Below are 22,350 nucleotides of genomic sequence, written 5' to 3'. Positions count from 1 at the left end.
TATAGAAAGGAGGTTTTGTCATTTGTATCATCTAAGAATTGTTCATTTATGTAATGTAAAGGAGGTTGCCCCCTCGAAGAGGCTGAATTCTAAGGCGTTGATCTTTCTTTTCTACCTTTTCTTGAGCTGGTTTCATAACTTTTGGTATGAGAGCTTTGGATTCTAGGGTTTCGCTGCTCCAAACAGGTCATCGTGGCATTTTCGCTATAACTTTTTTTCTGTGATGTTTCAGAAGTCATAAGAAAAACCCATTTGAGAAGAAATCGCGCTAAACCTTGGGTCCGAATTTCAAAGTTTTTCGCCAGAAATTGTCGGAGATATGATCTGAGGAAGTTGGTCTCTTTGCAGACTCCTGAATTACACTCAAAACAGGTGACCTGGGGAAAATCGTCATAACTTTCTTTCTGGGCATCGGATTGAAATTTCATAAGAAGTTACAGAAAGAGGACGGACTGTAGTTTTCTTTTATATATTTTTCAAGTCAAAGGTTGAAACAGTGACACGTGGCACGTCGTACAAGTTCGCTCTACTAAACTAGTCTATAATCAAGTCACTGTGGGAGATTTCGCATAACTCTTCCTTGGAGAATCCAATTTGGGTCAGACTTGTGGCATTGGAAAGAGGACATAGAGGGCTACTACAGGTCACAAATTCAAAACTAGATAGTCAGAAAGTACAAAGATATATCGGAGGCAATATCGAGCTCCTACAAAGTGAAAAAAGGTGTGTAGATTTTCTTTAATTTTTGCTTAAGCTTGGCTTGAAAATTTATTTTGAAGGAATTCAAAGGGCATATTAGAGAATTATTATCGGTAGCTGATGCCCCGAGGAAAGAAAATGAAAACACCTAGTAAGGAGCCTAAAAGCTCTAGCATGACTCATGAAGAAGAAGAAGAAATGCTATATGATATATGAAAATTACAAGAACAAGTGCAACAAATGTCACTTGCACAAAAGCAACAGAATCTAAAAGGATGGTTTAAGGAAAGATGTAGAAGCTAAGATGGATGGTTTAAAGAAAGGTGTAGAGCTAGATGGATGGATGGAAGAGGAAACTAAGGTGAATGGCATGGACGCTAAAATTGATGGCATGGATGATAAGATGGATAAGTTGCTACAAGAAATGGTCACTAAGGGTGAAAGAGTACTAAAGGAAACTCATTATGAGAAAAAACGAAATGTTAATCATGATTCCATAGACTCTAATGCTGGATTGAAGACTCACCATGTTCCAAAAATCGATATGAGGAAGTTTGATGGCAAGGATCCCGCCACATGGATATTACAGATGGAGCAATTCTTCGATCTCAATAATGTGCAAAACACACAAAAGGTACGTATGGCAACTTTATATTTGGAACCAAATCAGTTTGTATGGTATCAATGGCTTTGTTCTCGTAAACAATTTATCACTTGGGCAATTTTTACGGAAGAATTGATAGCACATTATGAGGATACAAAAAGCAACACTTTTTTTAGCCAATTGATAAGTCTCAAACAAAAGGGTTCAATAATGGAGCACATTGAGGAGTTCCAAAAATTGAACATAAGGGTAAAAGATATTCCAGAGGAGCATAGGATTGATGTGTTCATAGGGTCTTTAAAGGATAATATCCAACATGATGTGCGCCTTTGGGAACCTGATTCATTAGAGAAGGCATTCAGGTTAGCAAGAAAAATGGAAAGCAAAATTATGGCAACTAGGAAGCATACCATTCACAACTATAAAGACGGAAGTGTTGTTGCCCATAGTCTTCCACAACCTACAAGGTTGACACCACAACAATTGGAAGAAAAAAGAGCAAAAGGGCTTTGTTACAATTGTGATAGCAAATACACAAAAGGTCATAAGTGTGCTGAGAAGAAATTATTCTACATAGATTGTGAAGAGGAAGAAGAAAAGGAGCAAGAAAGGTCAAAAGAAGAGGATATATTCCAGGAACAAAGCCTAGATGAAGAACAAATAAATCCGACCATATCTTGTAATGCATTGGGGAATTACCACTCCTCAAACCATCAAGATAGAAGGACAAATCAAGAAGAAAAAGGTAATAGTGTTGATTGATTCAGGAAGCACCCACAATTTTATTCATTGTAGGGTAGCAAAAGAATTGAATTGCTTCCTATATCCAGCACCAGAGTGTCAAGTGATGATTGCAAATGGAGGAACAATAAATTGTTCTGGAAAGTGCCATAATATCAAGCTATCCATGGGAGAATATGTATTGACTAGCCCAATGCTTTCCATTCCAATGGGAGGTGCTGATGTTGTACTAGGAGTCCAATGGCTACAATCCTTGGGTACAATAGCTTTTAATTTTCAAGAAATTTTCATGAAATTTTCTGTGGAAGGAAAGGAAGTTGAATTAAGGGGTATTGCAGGGAAACCAGGAAAGATAATCAGCTCTAATGGCATGACAAAGCTTCTAAAAAAGGAGCAAAGAGGTGTAATTGCACAATTATGTTCGCTAGATGTTTCCACATTGGAATCATCTATTTCTCCAGATCTCCAAAAAGTCCTGGACAATCATTCCAAGGTATTTGAGACTCCCAAAGGTCTCCCACCTATGCGTGATCATGATCATGCTATTCATCTGATTCCAGGAAGTGTTCCTCCAAACATCAGGCCGTACAGATATCCATATGTCCAAAAAAGTGAAATTGAACGTATGGTTGCAGAAATGCTAGAGGCTGGTATAATTCAACCGAGTCAAAGTTCTTTCTCAGCTCCAGTAGTATTGGTGCACAAGAAGGATGGATCATGGCGCATGTGTCCAGATTATAGGGAGCTCAACAAGCTCACTATTAAAGATAAGTTCCCCATTCCTGTCATTGATGAATTACTGGATGAATTGCATGGATCAATTTACTTCACCAAGTTGGATCTTCGTTCGGGATATCATCAAATCAGAATGAAGATTGAAGACATTCCGAAAACGGCATTTAGAACTCATGAGGGTCATTATGAATTTTTGGTCATGCCTTTTGGCCTTACCAATGCACCTTCAACATTTCAAGGTTTGATGAATTCAATTTTCAAACCATTCCTTAGAAAATTTGTGTTAGTATTTTTTGATGATATACTAATCTACAGCAAGTCTTGGAAGGATCATGTTGAACATGTTGACAAGGTGCTACAACTATTGGAGGAGAAACAATTATATGCAAAAAGATCCAAATGTTTCTTTGGAGTCCAGGAGGTGGAATATTTGGGTCATATTGTATCTCATGAAGGAGTTAAGGTAGACCCTAGCAAAATTAAAGCCATTAAGGAATGGAAAATCCCACATCCATAAAGCATCTGAGGGATTTCTTGGGTTGACAGGGTATTATCGCAAGTTTGTTAAGAATTATGGGAGAATAGCAGCACCTCTAACAACATTATTGAAGAAAGATTCATTTTCATGGACTCCGGAAGCAACAAAGGCCTTTAAACATCTTAAAGAGGCAATGTGCCAAGCACCAGTCTTAGCTACACCGGACTTCACAAAAACCTTTATTGTGGAATGTGATGCTTCAGGAAATGGAATTGGTGTTGTTCTAATGCAAGATGAAAGACCCATTGCTTTTGAAAGTCGTCCAATCAAGGGAAAGTTTTTAAGCAAAGCTATTTATGAGAAGGAAATGTTGGCAATACTCCATGCACTTAAGAAATGGCGACCCTACCTAATGGGAAGACACTTCAAGGTAAAAACGGAATACTTTTTAGAACAAAGATTATCGTCTGAAGAGCAACAAAAGTGGGTCACAAAGATGTTGGGTTACGACTTTGAAATCATCTACAAAAAAGGGAAGCAAAATGTGGTGGCAGATGCACTCTCAAGAAAGGATGAGGATATGGAAGCATTGTTGTGTGCCATTTCTATTATCCAACCAGATTGGATAAACGAAGCAAAGGACGAATGGAAGAATGACGAAGAAGTGTGGGCACTTATTCGAATACAACAAGATTCAAGTACTTCTGATACATTTAGCTGGCAAAATGATCCGTTATGGTACAAAGATCTCTTATACCTCTGTAAGAATTCCCAGCTAAAACAAAAGATTCTTATGGAATTGCACACTTCTCCCTTAGGAGGGCACTCAGGATTTTTAAAAACTTACCACAGGGTTAAGAAGGAATTTTTTTGGGATGGCCTTAAATCAGATATTCAAAAGTTTGTGGCGGAATGTTTGGTTTGCCAACAAAATAAGTTGAAACAATTAAGACACCGGGTCTATTACAACCTTTATCCATTCCAAGCCAACGTTGGGAGGAGGTTTCAATGGATTTTATCACAGGTTTACCCAAGTCTGAGGGAAAGAGTGTCATCATGGTGGTAGTTGACAGACTTACCAAGTATGCACACTTTTGTGCATTATCACATCCATTTAAAGCCAGCACAGTTTCTACTGCATTTATGGAAACAGTTCAAAAGCTACATGGAAACCCAAAGATTATTGTAAGTGACAGAGATCCCATTTTCACTAGAAATTTTTGGACAAAATTATTTTCTTGTCTTGGTACTCAGTTAGGTCATAGCTCATCTTATCATCCTCAATCTGATGGGCAAATTGAGATAGTAAACAAATGTTTGGAAGGATATCTTCATTGCTTTGTATCTGATAAACAGACACAATGGGTCAAATGGTTGCCTCTGGCTGAATGGTGGTATAACACTTCCTTCCATACAGCAACAAAAATGACCCCATTTATGGCACTTTATGGGTACCAACCACCATCAATCACATCATATTTAAGAGAAAATTCTAAGGTTCAGGCAGTGGAACATCACATCGAACATCAACAACAAGTCCTCCAACTCTTAAGGATAACCTCGTGTTGGCACAAAATAGAATGAAACAACAGGTAGATCAACATCGCAGTGAAAGAAGTTTTGATGTAGGTGATTGGGTATTCCTACGGCTACAACCATATAAGAAAATGTCCCTAAAGCAAGCTAAGAAGGATAATAAATTATCACCAAAGTATTATGGTCCGTACAAGGTGTTGGAAAAGATTGGTACTATGGCATACAAATTGGAGCTTCCTGCAGCTTCTCGATTGCACCCAGTTTTCCATGTTTCATGTTTAAAGAAGGTTATAGGCGACAAGCTCCCAGTTCAAACAATATTTCCAGAACTTGACGAGGAAGGAAAAATTATATTGGAACCGGAAGCAGTCACAGAAACAAGAACTCGACAGCTACGAAATCGATCAATTTCAGAGTATCTTATCAAGTGGAAGAACTTATCCGCTGAAGATTCCACATGGGAGGATGAGAATTTTATGCAGAAGTATCCAGAACTGCTCAAGCGTTGAGGACAACACTTTTTTAAAGGAGAGGGGCATGTTGGGTCCCTATAATACTAGTGATTACCCCATTACTATTGTAGTTATACCCCTTATTTATATTGTTGTGCCCCTATGACACATATTGTTATTTCTGTGCCCCATAGAATCCCTCTATTATTATTTTTGTGAATTTATATTATTATTGTTAGGTAGGCTGGATTATATTGTGACTCCTTAGAGTCCTATATATAGAAAGGAGGTTTTGTCATTTGTATCATCTAAGAATTGTTCATTTATGTAATGTAAAGGAGGTTGCCCCCTCGAAGAAGCTGAATTCTAAGGTGTTGATCTTTCTTTTCTATCTTTTAAATTGCTCGATAAAACTACTAGTTAGTAATATAAATTCTTCAAAAATGAGAGAACTATAAAACTTAATTCAGAGTAAAAAAAAATAATATAATAATAAATAATAATAATAATAAATAAAATAATCATAAAATTAATTAATAGTTTGAATTAACTAATTAAATTAATTTTTGTAGATAAATTAAGTTTAAATTAATAGTCAAAGAGTCTTAAAAAAAAAAAAATTACCAAATTCAAAATTTATGAAACAAGGAGAAAAAGAAAGAAAACGACTAGGAGGAGAGGGCTGGGATCCAGCAACTGCTGATCTTCCAGCCATCCTCTCTATTGAGATTGTTCGGTCTTTTTTCAATCTCCAGGACTTCCCTGAATTTCCGGTGATGGAATTGCGACACTCTAGCAATCACACTAGCCTCCTCGATGCAGACATGATGGTTAGTTTTCTCCACATGCTCTGCTAAAGCGGAAGACTTTGTTCTCATATGTTTGAGGTCAGCTATGTGCTCACTAATCCTTTGATTAATGGAGTGACTAGTCTCACCAAAATAGGGGGTCCCACAAGAACAAGGAATAATATAAACCCCTTTCATGTCCTTATGGTCGATGGGATCCTTCACCGATCTGAGGGATTTACGAATGGTGCTAAGCGGTCTAAAAGTTGCAGGGACATTATGCCTCTTAAGGACCCTCGCAATCTTATCCGTGGTCCCCTGAACATACGGAAGATGGACACCAGGAATCTGCTCTTTAGGCCCTCTTTTGGTTAATGAATTCTTAGCTGCTTTGAGGAAAGCCTTATGTCCCAAGTGTCTACTATAACAGTTATCAGCAAAGACATTAAGGAGGTGGGACTTCTCTTCCTCGAAGCTCTTATCATCAGAGATCCTTAAGGCACGAGTTGCAAGGGTGTTGAGAACCCCCAACTTTTGGGTTGGGAAATGGTGGGAACTAGCATGAAGATACTGCTTAGTATGAGTTTTCTTGCGAAACACTCAGGGAAATTCAGGGAAGCCGTGGAGATTGAAAAAAGACTGAACAATCTCAATATAGAGGATGGTTGGAAGATCAGCAGTTTCTGGATCCCAGTCCTCTCCTCCTAGTCGTTTTCTTTCTTTTTCTCCTTGTTTCATCAATTTTGAATTGGTAATTTATTTATTTATTTTTTTTTTTATTTTTTTTAAGACTCTTTGACTATTAATTTAAACTTAATTTATCCACAAAAATTAATTTAATTAATTAATTCAAACTATAAATTAATTTTATGATTATTATTTATTTATTTATTTATTATTATTATTATTATTATTATTATTATTATTTTCACTCTGAATTAAGTTTTATAGTTCTCTCATTTTTGAAGAATTTATATTACTAACTAGTAGTTTTATCGAGCAATTTAAATTAATTTTATTCTTATTAATTGATGTATTTGAAATGATTTATTTTTATTATTATTAATTTTACTTATGCTATTATATATTTCTAATATAGTATATGTATATATATTTGAAATTAATTATATTAATTTAATCTATATTAATAACCAAATTTTCTAGATACAATATTTATATATATTTATAATAATAATAAATAAATAATCATGATCAAGCTAGCCGTTATAACTTACTAATATTTTTATAATTAATTTGATTCTTATTCTTAATAATTATGATTTTTGAAATTATTTATTTATGAGTTTCTTGTATACATTTCTAACAATTTTAAATTAATTTAGGTTTATTTAAAATTAATTTATTTTATTTTATTATATATTAATTAACTGATATTTTAAAATAAATAATATAAAGGAATACTCTATCATGGTTAAACTAGCCGTTATCAGGTCAAAGTTAGCTGGTGTCTTTTCAGCTGTGACCTTATCGAGGAATCTGAGTCATTGGATATTATGCCCTGTCTATTTAAAGTGCATAGCCTGATCTGCTCATTCAACTTGTCCTGACGATGAACCACACTGGTTGGTTCGAAACGCGTCGACAGAAATTTCTCCATGTGATTTTCGCCGAAGAATTCTTCAAAAAATTGATATGGATCACAGAAGTCTCAATTCAATAATTAATTCCCTGCACGGAGGAGCCACTGCATCTAAGGTTCATCGTTTTGAACGGGCACGCTTGCAGGTTTCTAAGTTGAAAGCAGATCTAGCATTTCTTAAAAGGTGCAGAGATTCCACCACGATTCTGGTTTTTGCTCAGATTAAGCATCGCCTACACTCTCCTCAGAACCTTCACATCTTCCTAAAAGCTAGCTTAGCATTACTAAGGTCTGAGGTTAACAAAGTTCGAAAGACCCTAGATCGACTCTCTCGGAATCTGCTTGTTTTGCATTTGGAACTATCCAGCGCATTGTCAGCCTCCCTATGGGCGAGGGTTGATGCTTGTTCAGTGCTTAAATGCCTGCGCTTGGAGGATCAACGGAGTTGAAGCTAGCTGCTAAATCTCAGAAGTTGGCTCGTAAATCTACCAATCCGGTCTCCTCGGTAGATCATGTCTCACAGGGTCGGCTTTCTGCCAATCAAAAGTCTGCACTTCGGAGCTGGGTTCTGCATAATTCAGGGCAAGCCAACTCGTCTGTGCAGTCCAGTAAGTTAGATGGGGCAGCCTGCTCCCATCCGAACCCTTCAGCGGTTTCCTGCAGTAAGGTTATTCCGGATTCTGACGGCTTGGCTTCTTCCTGTTATAGCTCAACCGGTTGGTGTACCTGCGTGGGGAATAATGCTGAGTCTCTCCAGGCCCAGAACTATCACCCCTACCATCAGCCTTCTGTTCGCTCTGATCCGCAGTCGGGAGAGCTAATCCCAGACCCTTATCTTCGTTGCAGAGAGGTTCAGTCCGAACCCGGGGTTCCTCTGGTCCACTTCACCTGTTCTGCTACCGGTGTAGTCCACTTGGATCCGGCTTCCGACGATCATGAGAGTGGTTTATGCGCAGGTGCGCAGGTCTATGCCATCGATCGTTCAGGTAATTTCGATGATTCTGCAGTTCTCACCAGTTCTGGCGACCACGGAGTCCATCTAGTTCCGTCTTCTGGCGCTGTTTATCAGGTGAACCGGGACTCTGCCTTCGACCGCCATGGTAAGTCAGTGGATTTCAATCACAGTTACTGTATGAGTAATTCAGGTGAAGCAAGTATTAACAATACAGTTGACGCGAGCCACAATAATAATATTGATAATTATACTGGTTATAATAGCATTAGGATGAATATGGGTAATAACAATAAGAACGGGTGCGATTATAATAATACTAAGGAAATTAGTAATAGTGTTATTAATATATATGATAATGTTATCAATAATATTAATAACAATGAAAGTTATTTTATTAATAATATTAAAAATTATTATTGTAATAGTGGTTACAAGAATATTAATAATTATAATAATAATACTATTAATAATATTAATAATGAAAATAATATTAATAACGTTAACATTATTGATAATTATAATACTAAGGAAATTTGTAATAGCGATAATATATATATATATGATGACATTATTAATAATATTAATAACAATAAAAGTTATTTTATTAATAATATTAAAAATTATGATTGTAATAGTATTTACAATATTATTAATAATGATAATAATAATACCATTAATAATATTAATAATGAAAATAGTAGTAATAACGTTAACATTTTTAATAATAATAGTAATATTAATAAGATTAAGTTCGTAGATAATATGACTACTAATAATACTAATATTGACTTGGTAAATAATAAGGAGAGAGTAAATGGATATTGCTCTAGGAATAGGAGGATAATGAACAATGATAATAGGTTAACTGGGCTTAACCTTCATAAAGACGTTAACTCTAAATCAAGGAAGAGTCATTTAAGTGATGATAACCCTTCCTCTCATTTTAATAATAAAGTTATTAATTTATCTAGTTTTTCTTTTCCCGCTTCTGTTTTTAACGTTTTAAGCAAAGGTCTAAACTTTGCCTTGGCCCCTAAGAAGATCCCTGTAGATGACATTATTTGTGACATCGAATTTGGGATTCGGGGCTTACCTGATAGTATTAAGAATACTATTAGGCAGGATTGTGTTGTTATCCTTAGGAAGGCTAAGCCTCCCAGGAGCAACCTTAACCGAGATGAATTTGAAGCCCTAAAATCCTTAAATCAGAACAAAGATATTGTTGTTCTGAAAGCTGACAAGGGGGGGGCTACTGTCATTCTTAACAAGGAAGACTACCACAATAAAATGTTAGATCATCTTCATAATAGCGGTAGTTATAAGAAGCTTCCCAAAAACCCGTTAAAGAGGATCTCCAAGATTGTTGCCCTTGCTATTAAATCCTGTAACTCAGTGAGTCCCCTGCACCAAAAACTCATTGAGAGCAATCCTATCACGCCTAGAATCTATGGGCTCCCTAAAATCCATAAGGATGGAGCTCCTCTTAGGCCTATCGTCAACACAATTGGAGGTCCGACCTATCTTCTGGCTAAGTTTCTTGCCTTGAAGCTTAAGCCCTTAGTTGGTCGTACAACATCCTTCGTGAAAGACTCGGCCTCCTTTATTGATGAGCTCAAGGACATCAAGCTAGACCCTGGAGACATTCTGGTCAGTTTTGATGTTGTTTCCCTCTACACTTGCATCCCTATAAATGAGGCAATGGAGGTGATCAACCGTCTTACTGATCCTGACACCGCTCGGTTAGTTGAGATCTGCCTCACCTCAACCTTTTTCAGTTTTGAAGGAGAGTTCTATGAGCAAACTTGTGGGGTTGCCATGGGCTCACCCCTATCCCCTGTGGTTGCTAATCTGTTTATGGAGGATTTTGAATCTAAGGCTCTGAACTCAGCACGTCTCCTTCCCAAACTTTGGAAAAGGTATGTAGATGACACTAATGTCATCTGGTCTCACGGCCAAGAGGAGTTAAATCTCTTCTTCGATCATCTCAATAATCAATCCTCGGCTATTAAGTTCACTATGGAATAAGAAGTTAATGGTTGCCTCCCATTCCTTGATATTCTTATATCTAAGAATGAGTATGGTTCCCTCTCCCACCGAGTGTTTCGTAAGAAAACTCATACTGAGTAGTATCTTCATGCTAGTTCCCACCATTTCCCGGCCCAGAAGTTGGGGGTTCTCAACACCCTTGCAACTTGTGCCTTAAGGATCTCTGATGATAAGAGCTTCGAGGAAGAGAAGTCCTGCCTCCTTAATGTCTTTGTTGATAATGATTATAGTAGACAGTTGGGACATAAGGCTTTCCTCAAATCAGCTAAGAATTCGTTAACCAAAAGAGGGCCTAAAGAGCAGATTCTGGTGTCCATCTTCTGTATGTTCAGGGGACCACGGATAAGATTGTGAGGGTCCTTAAGAGGCATAATGTCCCTGCAACTTTTAGACCGCTCAGCACCATTTGTAAATCCCTCAGATCGGTGAAGGATCCCATCAACCCTAAGGACATGAATGGGGTTTATATTATTCCTTGTTCTTGTGGGACCCCCTATATTGGTGAGACTGGTCGCTCCATTAATCAAAGGATTAGTGAGCACGCAGCTGACCTCAAACATATGAGAACAAAGTCTTCTGCTTTAGCAGAGCATGTAGAGAAAACTAACCATCATGTCTGCATCGAGGAGGCTAGTGTGATTGCTAGAGTGTAATAATTCCATCACCGAAAATTCAGGGAAGCCCTAGAGATTGAAAAAAGATCGAACAATCTCAATAGAGAGGATGGCTGGAAGATCAACAGTTGCTGGATCCTAGCCCTCTCCTCCTAGTCGTTTTCTTTCTTTTTCTCCTTGTTTCATCAATTTTGAATTTGGTAATTTATTTATTTATTTATTTATTTTATTTTATTTTAAGACTTTTTGACTATTAATTTAAACTTAATTTATCTACAAAAATTAATATAATTAATTAATTCAAACTATTAATTAATTTTATGATTATTATTTATTTATTTATTTTTATTATTATTAATTTTACTTATGCTATTATATATTTCTAATATAGTATATGTATATATATTTGAAATTAATTATATTAATTTAATCTATCTCAATAACGGAATTTTCTAGATACAATATTTATATATATTTATAATAATAATAAATAAATAATCATGGTCAAACTAGCCGTTATAACTAACTAATATTTTTATAATTAATTTGATTCTTATTCTTAATAATTATGATCTTTGGCCCATGGGGCTTTGGATTGATGGTGAATGGGTGCGCTGTTAAGGCACTCCTTGCGATAGGTCATTGGTTCAATTCCCCGTGGGTACTTAGTTTAGTCTTAACCTAGAAAAAAAAAAAAAATTATGATTTTTGAAATTATTTATTTATGAGTTTCTTGTATACATTTCTAACAATTTTAAATTAATTTAGGTTTATTTACAATTAATTTATTTTATTTTATTATATATTAATTAACTGATATTTTAAAATAAATAATATAAAGTAATACTCTATCATGGTCAAACTAGCCCTTATCACGTCAAATTTAGCTGATGTCTTTTCAGCTGTGACCTTATCGAGGAATCTGAGTCATTGGATATTCTGCCCTGTCTATTAAAGTGCATAGCCTGATCTGCTCATTCAATTTGTCTTGACGATGAACCACACTGGTTGGCTCGAAACGCGTGACAGAAATTTCTCCATGTGATTTTCGCCGAAGAATTCTTCACTAAACCCTTTGTAAAATAAGGACATGAAAAATTCTTACTTTTCCATTACCTTTTGATGAATTATTCACCTTAATCAAGATTTGCATTATCATAATCATTAAACCCTCAACTATAAAATTTATGCTTTTATCATATAAACCCTCAAAATTGTTTACCCATAAGAACAAAAATCATCTTCAGTAAAAGGGAAGAACTCTCCAGAGTCAAAATTCATACCTATGTACAAATTACTAAATTGTTTACCCATAAGAAAAAAATTCATCTTTAGTAAAAAGGAAGAACTCTCCTGAGTCCAAATTCATACCTATCTACAAATTACCAAAATCTCCACACCCAATCACATTTCCCTTCCTCCATCTAATCGGTGTCCTAAGGTCTCCTAAGGTGTTTCCATGCAAACTCCAATTGCGGTTCAAATCCCATGAAATCCATAGATCACGTTGATAATCTTACTTCTTTTGGCATTTCGAAAATGGCAATGCTACAATGTGATGTTGTAATTTATGAATAGTTTATTTGAATCCATTGCTAAAATGGAAACGAAAAAGAAATAAAAGAAATATTTATAATATAATTTAAAATATATAAATTGCAATTGGGTTCAATGATTTATTTTTAATAAGAATTTGTTATTTTTGCGTAAGACACTAAATTAAAAAGAAGAAGAAGAAGTTGAAAATGATATTGGGAGGAGTGTAAACATTTAAATATGGCCTAAATCAATAATAAAAAGTTAAATTAATAAAAATAACAAAATTCAATTTGTTATATTTTGATTTTATTATTAACTTGCGAATAGGCTTTGTTACAATAACATAGGCCAATACCATGGCTTATCAATACTACAAGTCCAAAAACCATAAGTTATTTCACAACCAAAATATTTTATAACAATATGAAAAGATTCTTAACTATGGATATTCACCCCCACATTATGGTAGATATTATTAACTTGTAAAAAATAGCCTTTATTACAATACCATGTGTCAATACCATGGATTACCAATACCACATGCCCAAAAAACATAAATTATTTCACAATCAAAATATTTTATAACAACATGACAAGATTGTTAACCATGGATACTCACCCTCACTTTACCATGGATATCAACTTGTAAATAGTGGATATTCACTGCCACATTACGGTAGATATTATTAACTTGTAAAAAATATCCTTTGTTACAATACCATGGGTAAATACCATGGATTATCAATACCACATTCATAAATTATTTAACAAATCAAAATATTTTATAACAATATGACAAGATTGCTAACCATGCATATTCACCCTCACTTTACCATGGATATTAACTTGTAATTCTTGGGTCTTCTCCCCCACATTACAGTAGATATTATTAAATTGTAAAAAATAGTCTTTGTTACAATACCATGGGTCAATATCATGGATTATCAGTACCACATGCCCAAAAAACATAAATTATTTCACAATCAAAATATTTTATAAAAATATGACAAGATTGTTAACCATGGATATTCACCCTCACTTTACGATGGATATTAACTTGTAAATCGGCTTTGTTACAATACCATGGCTTATCAATACCACATGACAATAAACCATAACTTATTTCATAGTAAAAATATTTTATTTTAATTTAATTTTACAACATTTTTTTTAACTGAATCTAAAAGGAAAATGTTAGAATTTCTGATATATCTAAATCCTCTATCCTCGCGACTACTAAAAATATTCCCATGGAAATTAAATTAAGATTTTAATAAAATTAAGCTAAGATGGATCTATGTGGGTTCTTTATATATGTAAGAAAATTGACTAATTATAATACATTAAATATAGTGCATGATTTTTTTAGAGTTTTTCATATTTTATTTTCTTTGACATGATTGATCCAAAATATAGGTTTAATATTGGACAACCAATTAATTTTTTTCAATTTAGATATTTTCTCAAACACAATACAATGTGATCAAATTTAAGAGAGAGTTGGGGAGGGGGTGGAGAGAGGGAGGGAGATAGTGAAAAAGTTGGAGGACAAGGGGAGAGAGAGAGAGAAAGAGAGAGTGATGAGGGGGAGAGAGAGTGAGGTGGGAGAGAGGGAGTGAGAGGAAGGAAGAGAGATGAGGGAGAGACAGAGATGGAGTTGGAGTGGGAGAGAGAGCAAGGAAGGAACAATGACATAGAGATATAGTGTTATGAAACCAGCTCAAGAAAAGATAGAAAAGATAGATCAACGCCTTAGAATTTAGCCTCTTCGAGGGGGCAACCTCCTTTACATTACATAAATGAACAATTCTTGGATGATACAAATGAAAAGACCTCCTTTCTATATATAGGGGTCTAAGGGGTCATAACATAATCAGAGCCGACATAACAATAATAATGTAAGGGCACAATAATAACAATAGTGGGCTTCTATGGGGCTCAATAGTAACAATATGGGCACTACATGGGTACATCAATATAATAAGTGGGTTATAGTAATAAAAATTAGGGGTTACACTAGTAGCATAGGGGCCTAACATGCCCCTCTCCTTCAGAAAGCGTTGTCCTCAATGCTTGAGTAGTTCTTGATGCTTCTGTATAAAATTCTTGTCCTCCCATGTGGAATATTCAGCGGGTAAGTTCTTCCACTTGATGAGATACTCTGAAATTGATAGATTTCGTAGCTGTCGGATTCTTGTTTCTGTGACTGCTCCAGGTTCCAATATGATTTTTCCTTCCTCTTTAATTTCTGGCAATATTGTTTGAATTGGGATCTTTTGCAACTTTTGAATAAGTGGCCATACTTCTTCGTCCTTCTTCCATTCATCCCTTGCTTCATTTATCCAATCTAGTTGGATAATATAAATAGCACAAAACAATGCTTCCACATCCTCATCCTTGAAGAGTCTTCCGATTTAGTAAGGTCGCCATTTTTTAAGTGCCCGTTGTTTCGTTTGATTTTGCACCGAAGTGGCCTTATCCTTTAAAATTTGGAGAACTTGTTGTTGATGCTCGATGTGATCTTTCACTGCTTGAACCTTTTTCTTCTTGATATTTCCTTCTATCTCTAGAGTTTGAGGAGTGGTAATTTCTTTCAATCCTTTACAAGATATGGTCGGATTTATTTCTTGATGCTCGATGTGATCTTTCACTTCTTGAACATTTTTCTTCTTTATATGTCCTTCTATCTTGATAGTTTGAGGAGTGGTAATTTCGAACAATGAATTACAAGATATGGTTGGATTCATTTCTTCTTTATCGATGTGATCTTTCAATTCTTGCACCTTTTTCTTCTTGATATGTCCTTCTATCTTGAGAGTTTGAGGAGTGGTAATTCTTGCCAATGCTTTAGAAGATATGGTCTGATTAATTTCTTCTTTCTCTGGGGTGGGGTCCTGGTGTATATCTTCTTAGTTTGTCATTTCTTTATCCTTTTCTTCCTCCTCTTCATATTCTATGTAAAATAATTTCTTCTTAGCACACTTATGACCTTTAGTGCATTTCCTATCATAATTGTAACAAAGCCCTTTTTCTCTTTTTTCTTCCAATTGTTGTGGTATAACCCTTGTAGGTTGTGGAAGGCTAGGAGAAACAACACTTCCATCTTTATAGTTGTGAGGGGTACACTTCCTGGTTTCCATAATTTTGCTTTCCACTATGTCACAAAGCCCTTCTACTCTTTCCAATTGTTGTGGTGTTGCTCTAAAGAAGGTGTTGCTCTTTGTATCCTCATAATGTGCTATCATTTCCTCCGTGAAAATTGACCACGTAACAAGTTGTTTATGAGAACAAAGCCCTTTGTACCATAAAAATTGATCTGGTTCTAAATATGAAGATGAAATACATACCTTTTGTAACAGTTGTACACCATGTATATCAAAATATTGCTCCATCTAAAGTATCCAATTTACCGGATCCTTGCCATCAAACTTCCTCATCTTGCTTTTTCTTGATTTTAGGAGCTCTAACTTTAAATGACTGTAACTCTGTACTTTCGAATCTTTAAGTTTTGAAATTGTGATCTGTAGTAGCCCTCTGTGTCCTCTTTCCAATGCCACCAGTCTGATCCAAATTGGATTCTCCAAGAAAGAGTTATGTGCAATCTCCCAAGATGACCTGATTATAGACTAGTTCAATAGAGCAAACTTGTACGACGTGAAAAGAGTCACTGTTTCAACCTTTGGATCTAAAAAATGCATACAAGAAACTACAGTCCGTCCTCTTTCTGTACCTTCTTATGAAATTTCAATCCGACCCCCAGAGAGAAAGTTATGACGATTTTCCCCAGGTCACCTGTTTTGAATGTAATTCAGGAGTCTGGAAAAAGACCAACTTCCTTAGATCATATCTCCGCAAATATCGCGCGAAAAGCTCTGAAATTCGGACCCAAGGTTTAGCGCGATTTCTTCTCAAATGGGTTTTTTTGCGACTTCTGAAACGCCACAGAAAAAAGGTTATAGCGAAAATTCCACGATGACCTGTTTGGAGCAGCGAAACCATAGAATCCAAAGCTCTGATACCAAATGTTATGAAACCAGCTCAAGAAAAGATAGAAACGATAGATCAACACCTTAGAATTTAGCCTCTTCGAGGGGGAAACCTCCTTTACATTACATAAATGAACAATTCATGGATGATACAAATGAAAGGACCTCCTTTCTATATATAGGAGTCTAAGGGGTCATATCATAATGAGAGACGACATAACAATAATAATGTAAGGGCACAATAATAACAATAGTGGGCTTGTATGGGGCACAATAGTAACAATATGGGCACTACATGGGTACATCAATATAATAAGTGGGTTATACTAATAAAAATAAGGGGTTACACTAGTAGTATAGGGGCCTAGCATATAGAGGTGGAGAGAGAGAGGAGTGAGAAGGGAGAGATGGAAAGAGAGTGAGGGAGAGAGGAGAGGAGCGAAGAGAAGGAAGAGGAGAGGATAGATATAGGAAGAGAAGGGGAAGGGAGAGATAGAGGGAGGTGGGAGATAAAGGATAGAGGGGCAAGAAGATGGAGATGAGGAGAGAGAGATGGAATTGGAGGGGGTAGGAGAGGGAGGGAACAAGAAAAACATAGATGGAGAAAGGTGGAGAGAGAGGGGGTGAAAAGGGAGTCATGGAGAGAATTGAGGGAGAGAGTAGATCGGGAGGGAATAGAGATAATGATATAGATAGAGAGGGCGAAAAGGGGAAGAGAAAGATAGCGAGAGAAGGGGAAGAGAGGTAGAGAGAATGTGTGTGTGTTTTGGGGCTGATATAGAGAGAGGGAATAACAAAGAGACAAAAACAAATATAGATAGTATATAGTATTATATAGCCAACCTAGATCCCTATTAACCCTATAACTATCAAGTGCCAAGAGGGATCCAATCTCTCGAGTTGCAAACATTTCCTCAAGTTTTTCACTAGAAAATAAAGTTCACACCTCGAGAGATTGGACCCCTCTTGGCAATTGATATATCCGGGGTGAAGATCAATCTAAGCTGGTTAATATGAAATTAAAGTAGTTTTTATTTGATATTATAGTCTTAAAAATGAAATTTTTTTTTCAAATTAATTTCAAATTGGAACTAGATCCAATTAGATTCAATGAATAGATTTTTACAAAATACATAATTATTATTTTTTATTAAAAATATATATTTTTAAAATATAAAATTATTAGAGATAAATAATGCAAAGTTGGCACACTTATACACCATCTAAGGATGAAGAAGTGTTTAAGGAAGGATAACCTTTCAACCAATCTTTAACAACCTTTCAATCTCCTATCACTTGTAAGTTTAGATTTCTTGACACAATTACGATGACTAACATAAAAAACGGATTCATATTATTGTAGTACTTATTAGGTAGTTGTATTTTTTTTCTTAAACTAAATTAGTCATTCATGTTAGTAATTTTTAATTGTATTACTTATTAGATAGTCACATATTTTAACCCGCGACTAAATTAGCGATTTATGTTAGTTGTTTCTAGTTCATTCACTTAAGATTGCCCATTTTTTGTAGTATTTCACTTGGAAAAGCTATGGTGACTAACGTTTTTAGCCACCTAGTCACTAATTGCTAATTTCTACTAGTGGAAGTATTCTTTGAGATTCGTTCCAATGACTTTCATGTGGTTTTTGCATAAACCAAGCAGTAATGTCAACATCAAAGGCGAGGTCAGGACATGTATGGGTCAGATACCAAAGTTTTCCAACAAGCTGACAGTATAAGGTAGCATCATCTTCAGGGGAAGTACAAGTGACTGAAAGTTTGTCTCCAAACTGAAAGGGGGATGGGGTTGGCTTACAATATTCCATGTGAAAGTAGCCTAGAAGATCACATGGATACTTGGACTAGGAAAGGGAAATACCTTCTTTGGATTGCAATACTTGAAGACCAAGAAAATAATGCAAGTTTCCTCAGTCTGTAATTTCAAACTGCTTTTTAAGTATAGACTTCACATGGTTTATAAGGTTGGGATCACTACCACTATGGATAACATCATCAACATAAAAAACAAGAATGATAAGAGACTTACCCACTTTCTTGGTTGAGACAATATTGTCATAATGACACCTAGAAAAGCCAGTATCTAAAAGAAAGCTATTGATTTTGGCATACCAAGCCTGAGGGGCCTACTTGAGACCATAAAGGGATTCCTTAAGCTGTCATACAAGGATTGAGTCTATTTGTATAAAGTTAGGAGGTTGATTCATATAGATTTCTTCATGAAATTCCCCAAGAAAATAGGCATATTTAACATCCATTTGATGGACTTCCCATTTGAAAGAGGCATCAAGGGAAAGAAGAAGGTGGATAGATTTCATTTTGGGAACAAGGGAGAAGGTTTTGGTATAGTCAATGCCTTCAACTTATCAAAAACCCTTAGCAACAAGACAAGCTTTATGTTTATCAACTTTTCCATCTGGTCCAAACTTGGTTTTGTAAACCCATTTGCATCTAACAAGTTTTCATCCCTTTCGAAGAGGAACAAGCTCCCATGTATCATTTTCCAATATTGAATGATATTCTTCATTCATAACTGCGTCCAAAATTGGATGGTTTGAGGCTTTTGCAAAGGTGTCAGGATCATAATTCGTTTAATCTTGAGCCAGTAAAGGAGAGTCTCTATCGAACTAAGAACTTATACGACGATGATCTCTAGGATCACCTACTGCATCTTGAGTACCAAAAACCCATTTTGGAAGCTCAGGAGCTGAAGGAGGATCACGAAAAGGTGGGGGACGATTTTCATCCTCACTTTCATCATATAAAGAAGAAATATTTTTAGAAGTAGAAGGGATAGAGAGAGGTGGCACATCCACCGAACTAGTCTCGTATGCCAATATATTTTCAGCAAACTTTAGATCTCTTCTAATGATAACATTTTGAGTTTAGGTTCAAGAAGTATTTATCATTTGACACCTTTAGAATATCCAACAAAAATAATTTTTTCATTCTTAGTTTCTAAGGCTTTATGTTTCTCGTTTGGAATATGGGCCCATGCTTCACTTCCAAAACCATGAAAGTGAGTTACATCTGGTTTAATTAAGCTCGTGCTTCTTCTGGAGTGATATGATTTAAAACCTTAGTAGTAGTGCAATTTACTATGTAATTTGCGTAGTTAATTGCTTCTACCCAAAATTTAAGACAAAGTCCTTTAGATTGAAGCATACCATTAGCAATTTATTTTAAGCTGCAATTCTTCCTTTCAACAACACCATTTTGCTATGGAGTATATTGAACAATATGTTTCAATCGAATTCCATGCTCAGTGCAAAAGTTGATGAATTGGTTGTTAACATATTATCCACCATTATCATATCTTAGCTTAAGAATTTGATGTCCATATTGTTTCTAAAAAAGGGCCTTAAAGGCCATGAACATGTTAAAGACTTCACTCTTGAGTTTTAAGAAGTATACCCAAGTGTGTCTAGATTAATCATTAATGAAAGCTAAAAAATACTTGTAGCCATGGCATGAAACATCTAGAAGTCGGCCACATAAATCACTATGCACAAGTTGTAAAGGGGTTGAGGCATTCTAAGAGGCACGCTTTTCAAAACTATCTTGGTGATGTTTCCCGAGTACCATAGGAAGACCTGTCACCATATTTTCCTTAATAGATTTTGAAGGGAGCGATAGTTGAAGTGACCAAATCTCTCATGCCAAAGTTTGGTCACTTCATCATTATCAGCAACAAATATTTTAGGAAGATTTGATGACCCAAAGTTGTTAAACTTATACAACATTGTAGAATCATCAACAATGTCAGTAGCTAAAATATGTCTAGGATCTCTTAGGTCCTTAATTACAACATCATGAGGTGAAAATTCAACTATTTCACCTTCACCTGAATGAGTTATCTGATATATAGATATAAGGTTGCATGATAAGGTAGGAACACGTAATACATCATTAACTTTACCATTGTCTAGATGAATAGTTCCAGTCCCTACAAAACTAAGAGATATATCATCACCAACATATATATTTTTGGTCTTACAATCATTTAAAGAAGAAAACATGGCTTTTTTTTTGGCCATGTGATAATAAGCTCCAGAATTAATGAGCCACTCATGAGAATGAGAAGAAGAAGATACATTTAGTGCATGATTAGACCAAGATGCTTGACAACCTATTGTAGCGACAACAACCACCCTCCAAAATTTTTCCTTGGCCCATTTTCGAGCCTTCCTACCAACCTTGCACAACACTTTGTATTGTTTGTCAAGTACACAAGCTTCAGTGTTTTTCATGCAAAAAGGTAGCCTGTCGAGCACATCTTGATCCATTCCCCTCACAGGCTATTCACCCAGACTTGGTCCAGTTGTATGTTGAGCAACTTTCCCTAGAAAATTGCGCCTTTCTAGAGGGAAACCAGCCTTCCCTCTAGGGATTATGCAATCCTCTCTAGTAGCCTGCTAGGCTCCAAGATTGCACAATCCTTCCAGTCAACACTTTCAATAGGATTTGCACAAATTTCTTCAGTAGGGATGCTCAACGTAGAATTTACACAAATCCTGGTAGCAGTTAGTTGTTCTTCCCAAAAATTGTGACCTCCTGAGCGGTCAGCCTAGCTCCCAGCCAGAAATGCGCATTTTTCTCGAGCAGTTGAGCAGCTGCATGCATGAGTAGTATGGTTGACTAGTTCCACCTAGGACCAAGGAAACTTGACTTGCATGCATGCATGATTGGTTCTTCCCGAATAGAAAAAGGAAACATGCAAAATGCATCCCATGATTCAAGGAGCTACTTTTAGCAGTTGGGGGTTACATGTAAAGTTGTTTTAGAAGTTTCCCTCCAAGTGTCACTTTTTCCTAGATTTGTGGCATGCGTGCTATGAGCCCAAACTTATTTATTCGACACATCGGAGCTCATTCTTTCCCATTCATCTTGGATCTCTGACATCCCACAACACATCCAAGATGTTCGACACATCTAGCTCAGCTATTCATAGGTAAGTGGCCTCAACTTGTGTTTTTCAACATTTTTGTGGCTTTTTTTGTATTCACTTGTATGAATGTTTTTTTGCTTGATTTATTTGAACACTTGATATTGTTAACATGTATAATAGGTTGTCCTAGCTCTGTTTCACTTTTCATTTCTATCTCACTGTTGCCGCATGCATGAAACTGTTTTCCACGAATGTTCGCCCAACTGGCGAATCGCTTCACCCACATGCATGTTGATTTGTTTGCTGAACCTTTCATTCATGTTTTGCATGCACTGTCAATCACTTGGCCAACTGTAACACCCTTTTGATCTCTTGGCTGATTCTAGGCTGAGGGCTACTGCATTAATGACTGGATGGACAAATGAATCAATGAAGTCCTTATAAGCAAATGTAGTGGAGTACTTTTGGATCAAGGATGTCTAATAAATAACTGATATTTGATTTCCCTTGGTATCCAACTTCTAGATGCTGACAGGGAATTTGTTTGATTGATAATAGAAGAACATATGAAATAATATAGAAGAGTACTTGAAGACCCATTCAGTAGGCAATCTGGTGAACTGTTCATGCATCCTATCCGCAACGAACTGAGCTTAGTTGTAAATAATA

At 35.9% G+C, this 22,350-nt stretch overlaps 1 protein-coding gene across 1 annotated transcript in view; it reads left to right on the top strand.

Moving 5' to 3' along the window:
- Positions 1–8,051: 8,051 nt before the first annotated feature.
- Positions 8,052–22,350, top strand: part of LOC149156098 (cytokinin dehydrogenase 11-like) — a 39,492-nt gene continuing 25,193 nt past the window's right edge. Inside the window, exon 1 of the mRNA XM_089444632.1 lies at positions 8,052–8,868. Coding sequence (XP_089300758.1) covers positions 8,052–8,868 — 817 coding nt within the window. The remainder of the gene's footprint in view (positions 8,869–22,350) is intronic.

This window comes from Pinus tabuliformis, chromosome 9 (assembly GCF_031772625.1).
Source record: "Pinus tabuliformis cultivar Carrire ecotype Pingquan chromosome 9, CPIR1, whole genome shotgun sequence".
In the NCBI taxonomy this organism is placed as follows: Eukaryota; Viridiplantae; Streptophyta; class Pinopsida; order Pinales; family Pinaceae; genus Pinus; species Pinus tabuliformis.
This window is presented reverse-complemented; position numbering and strand designations above follow the sequence as displayed.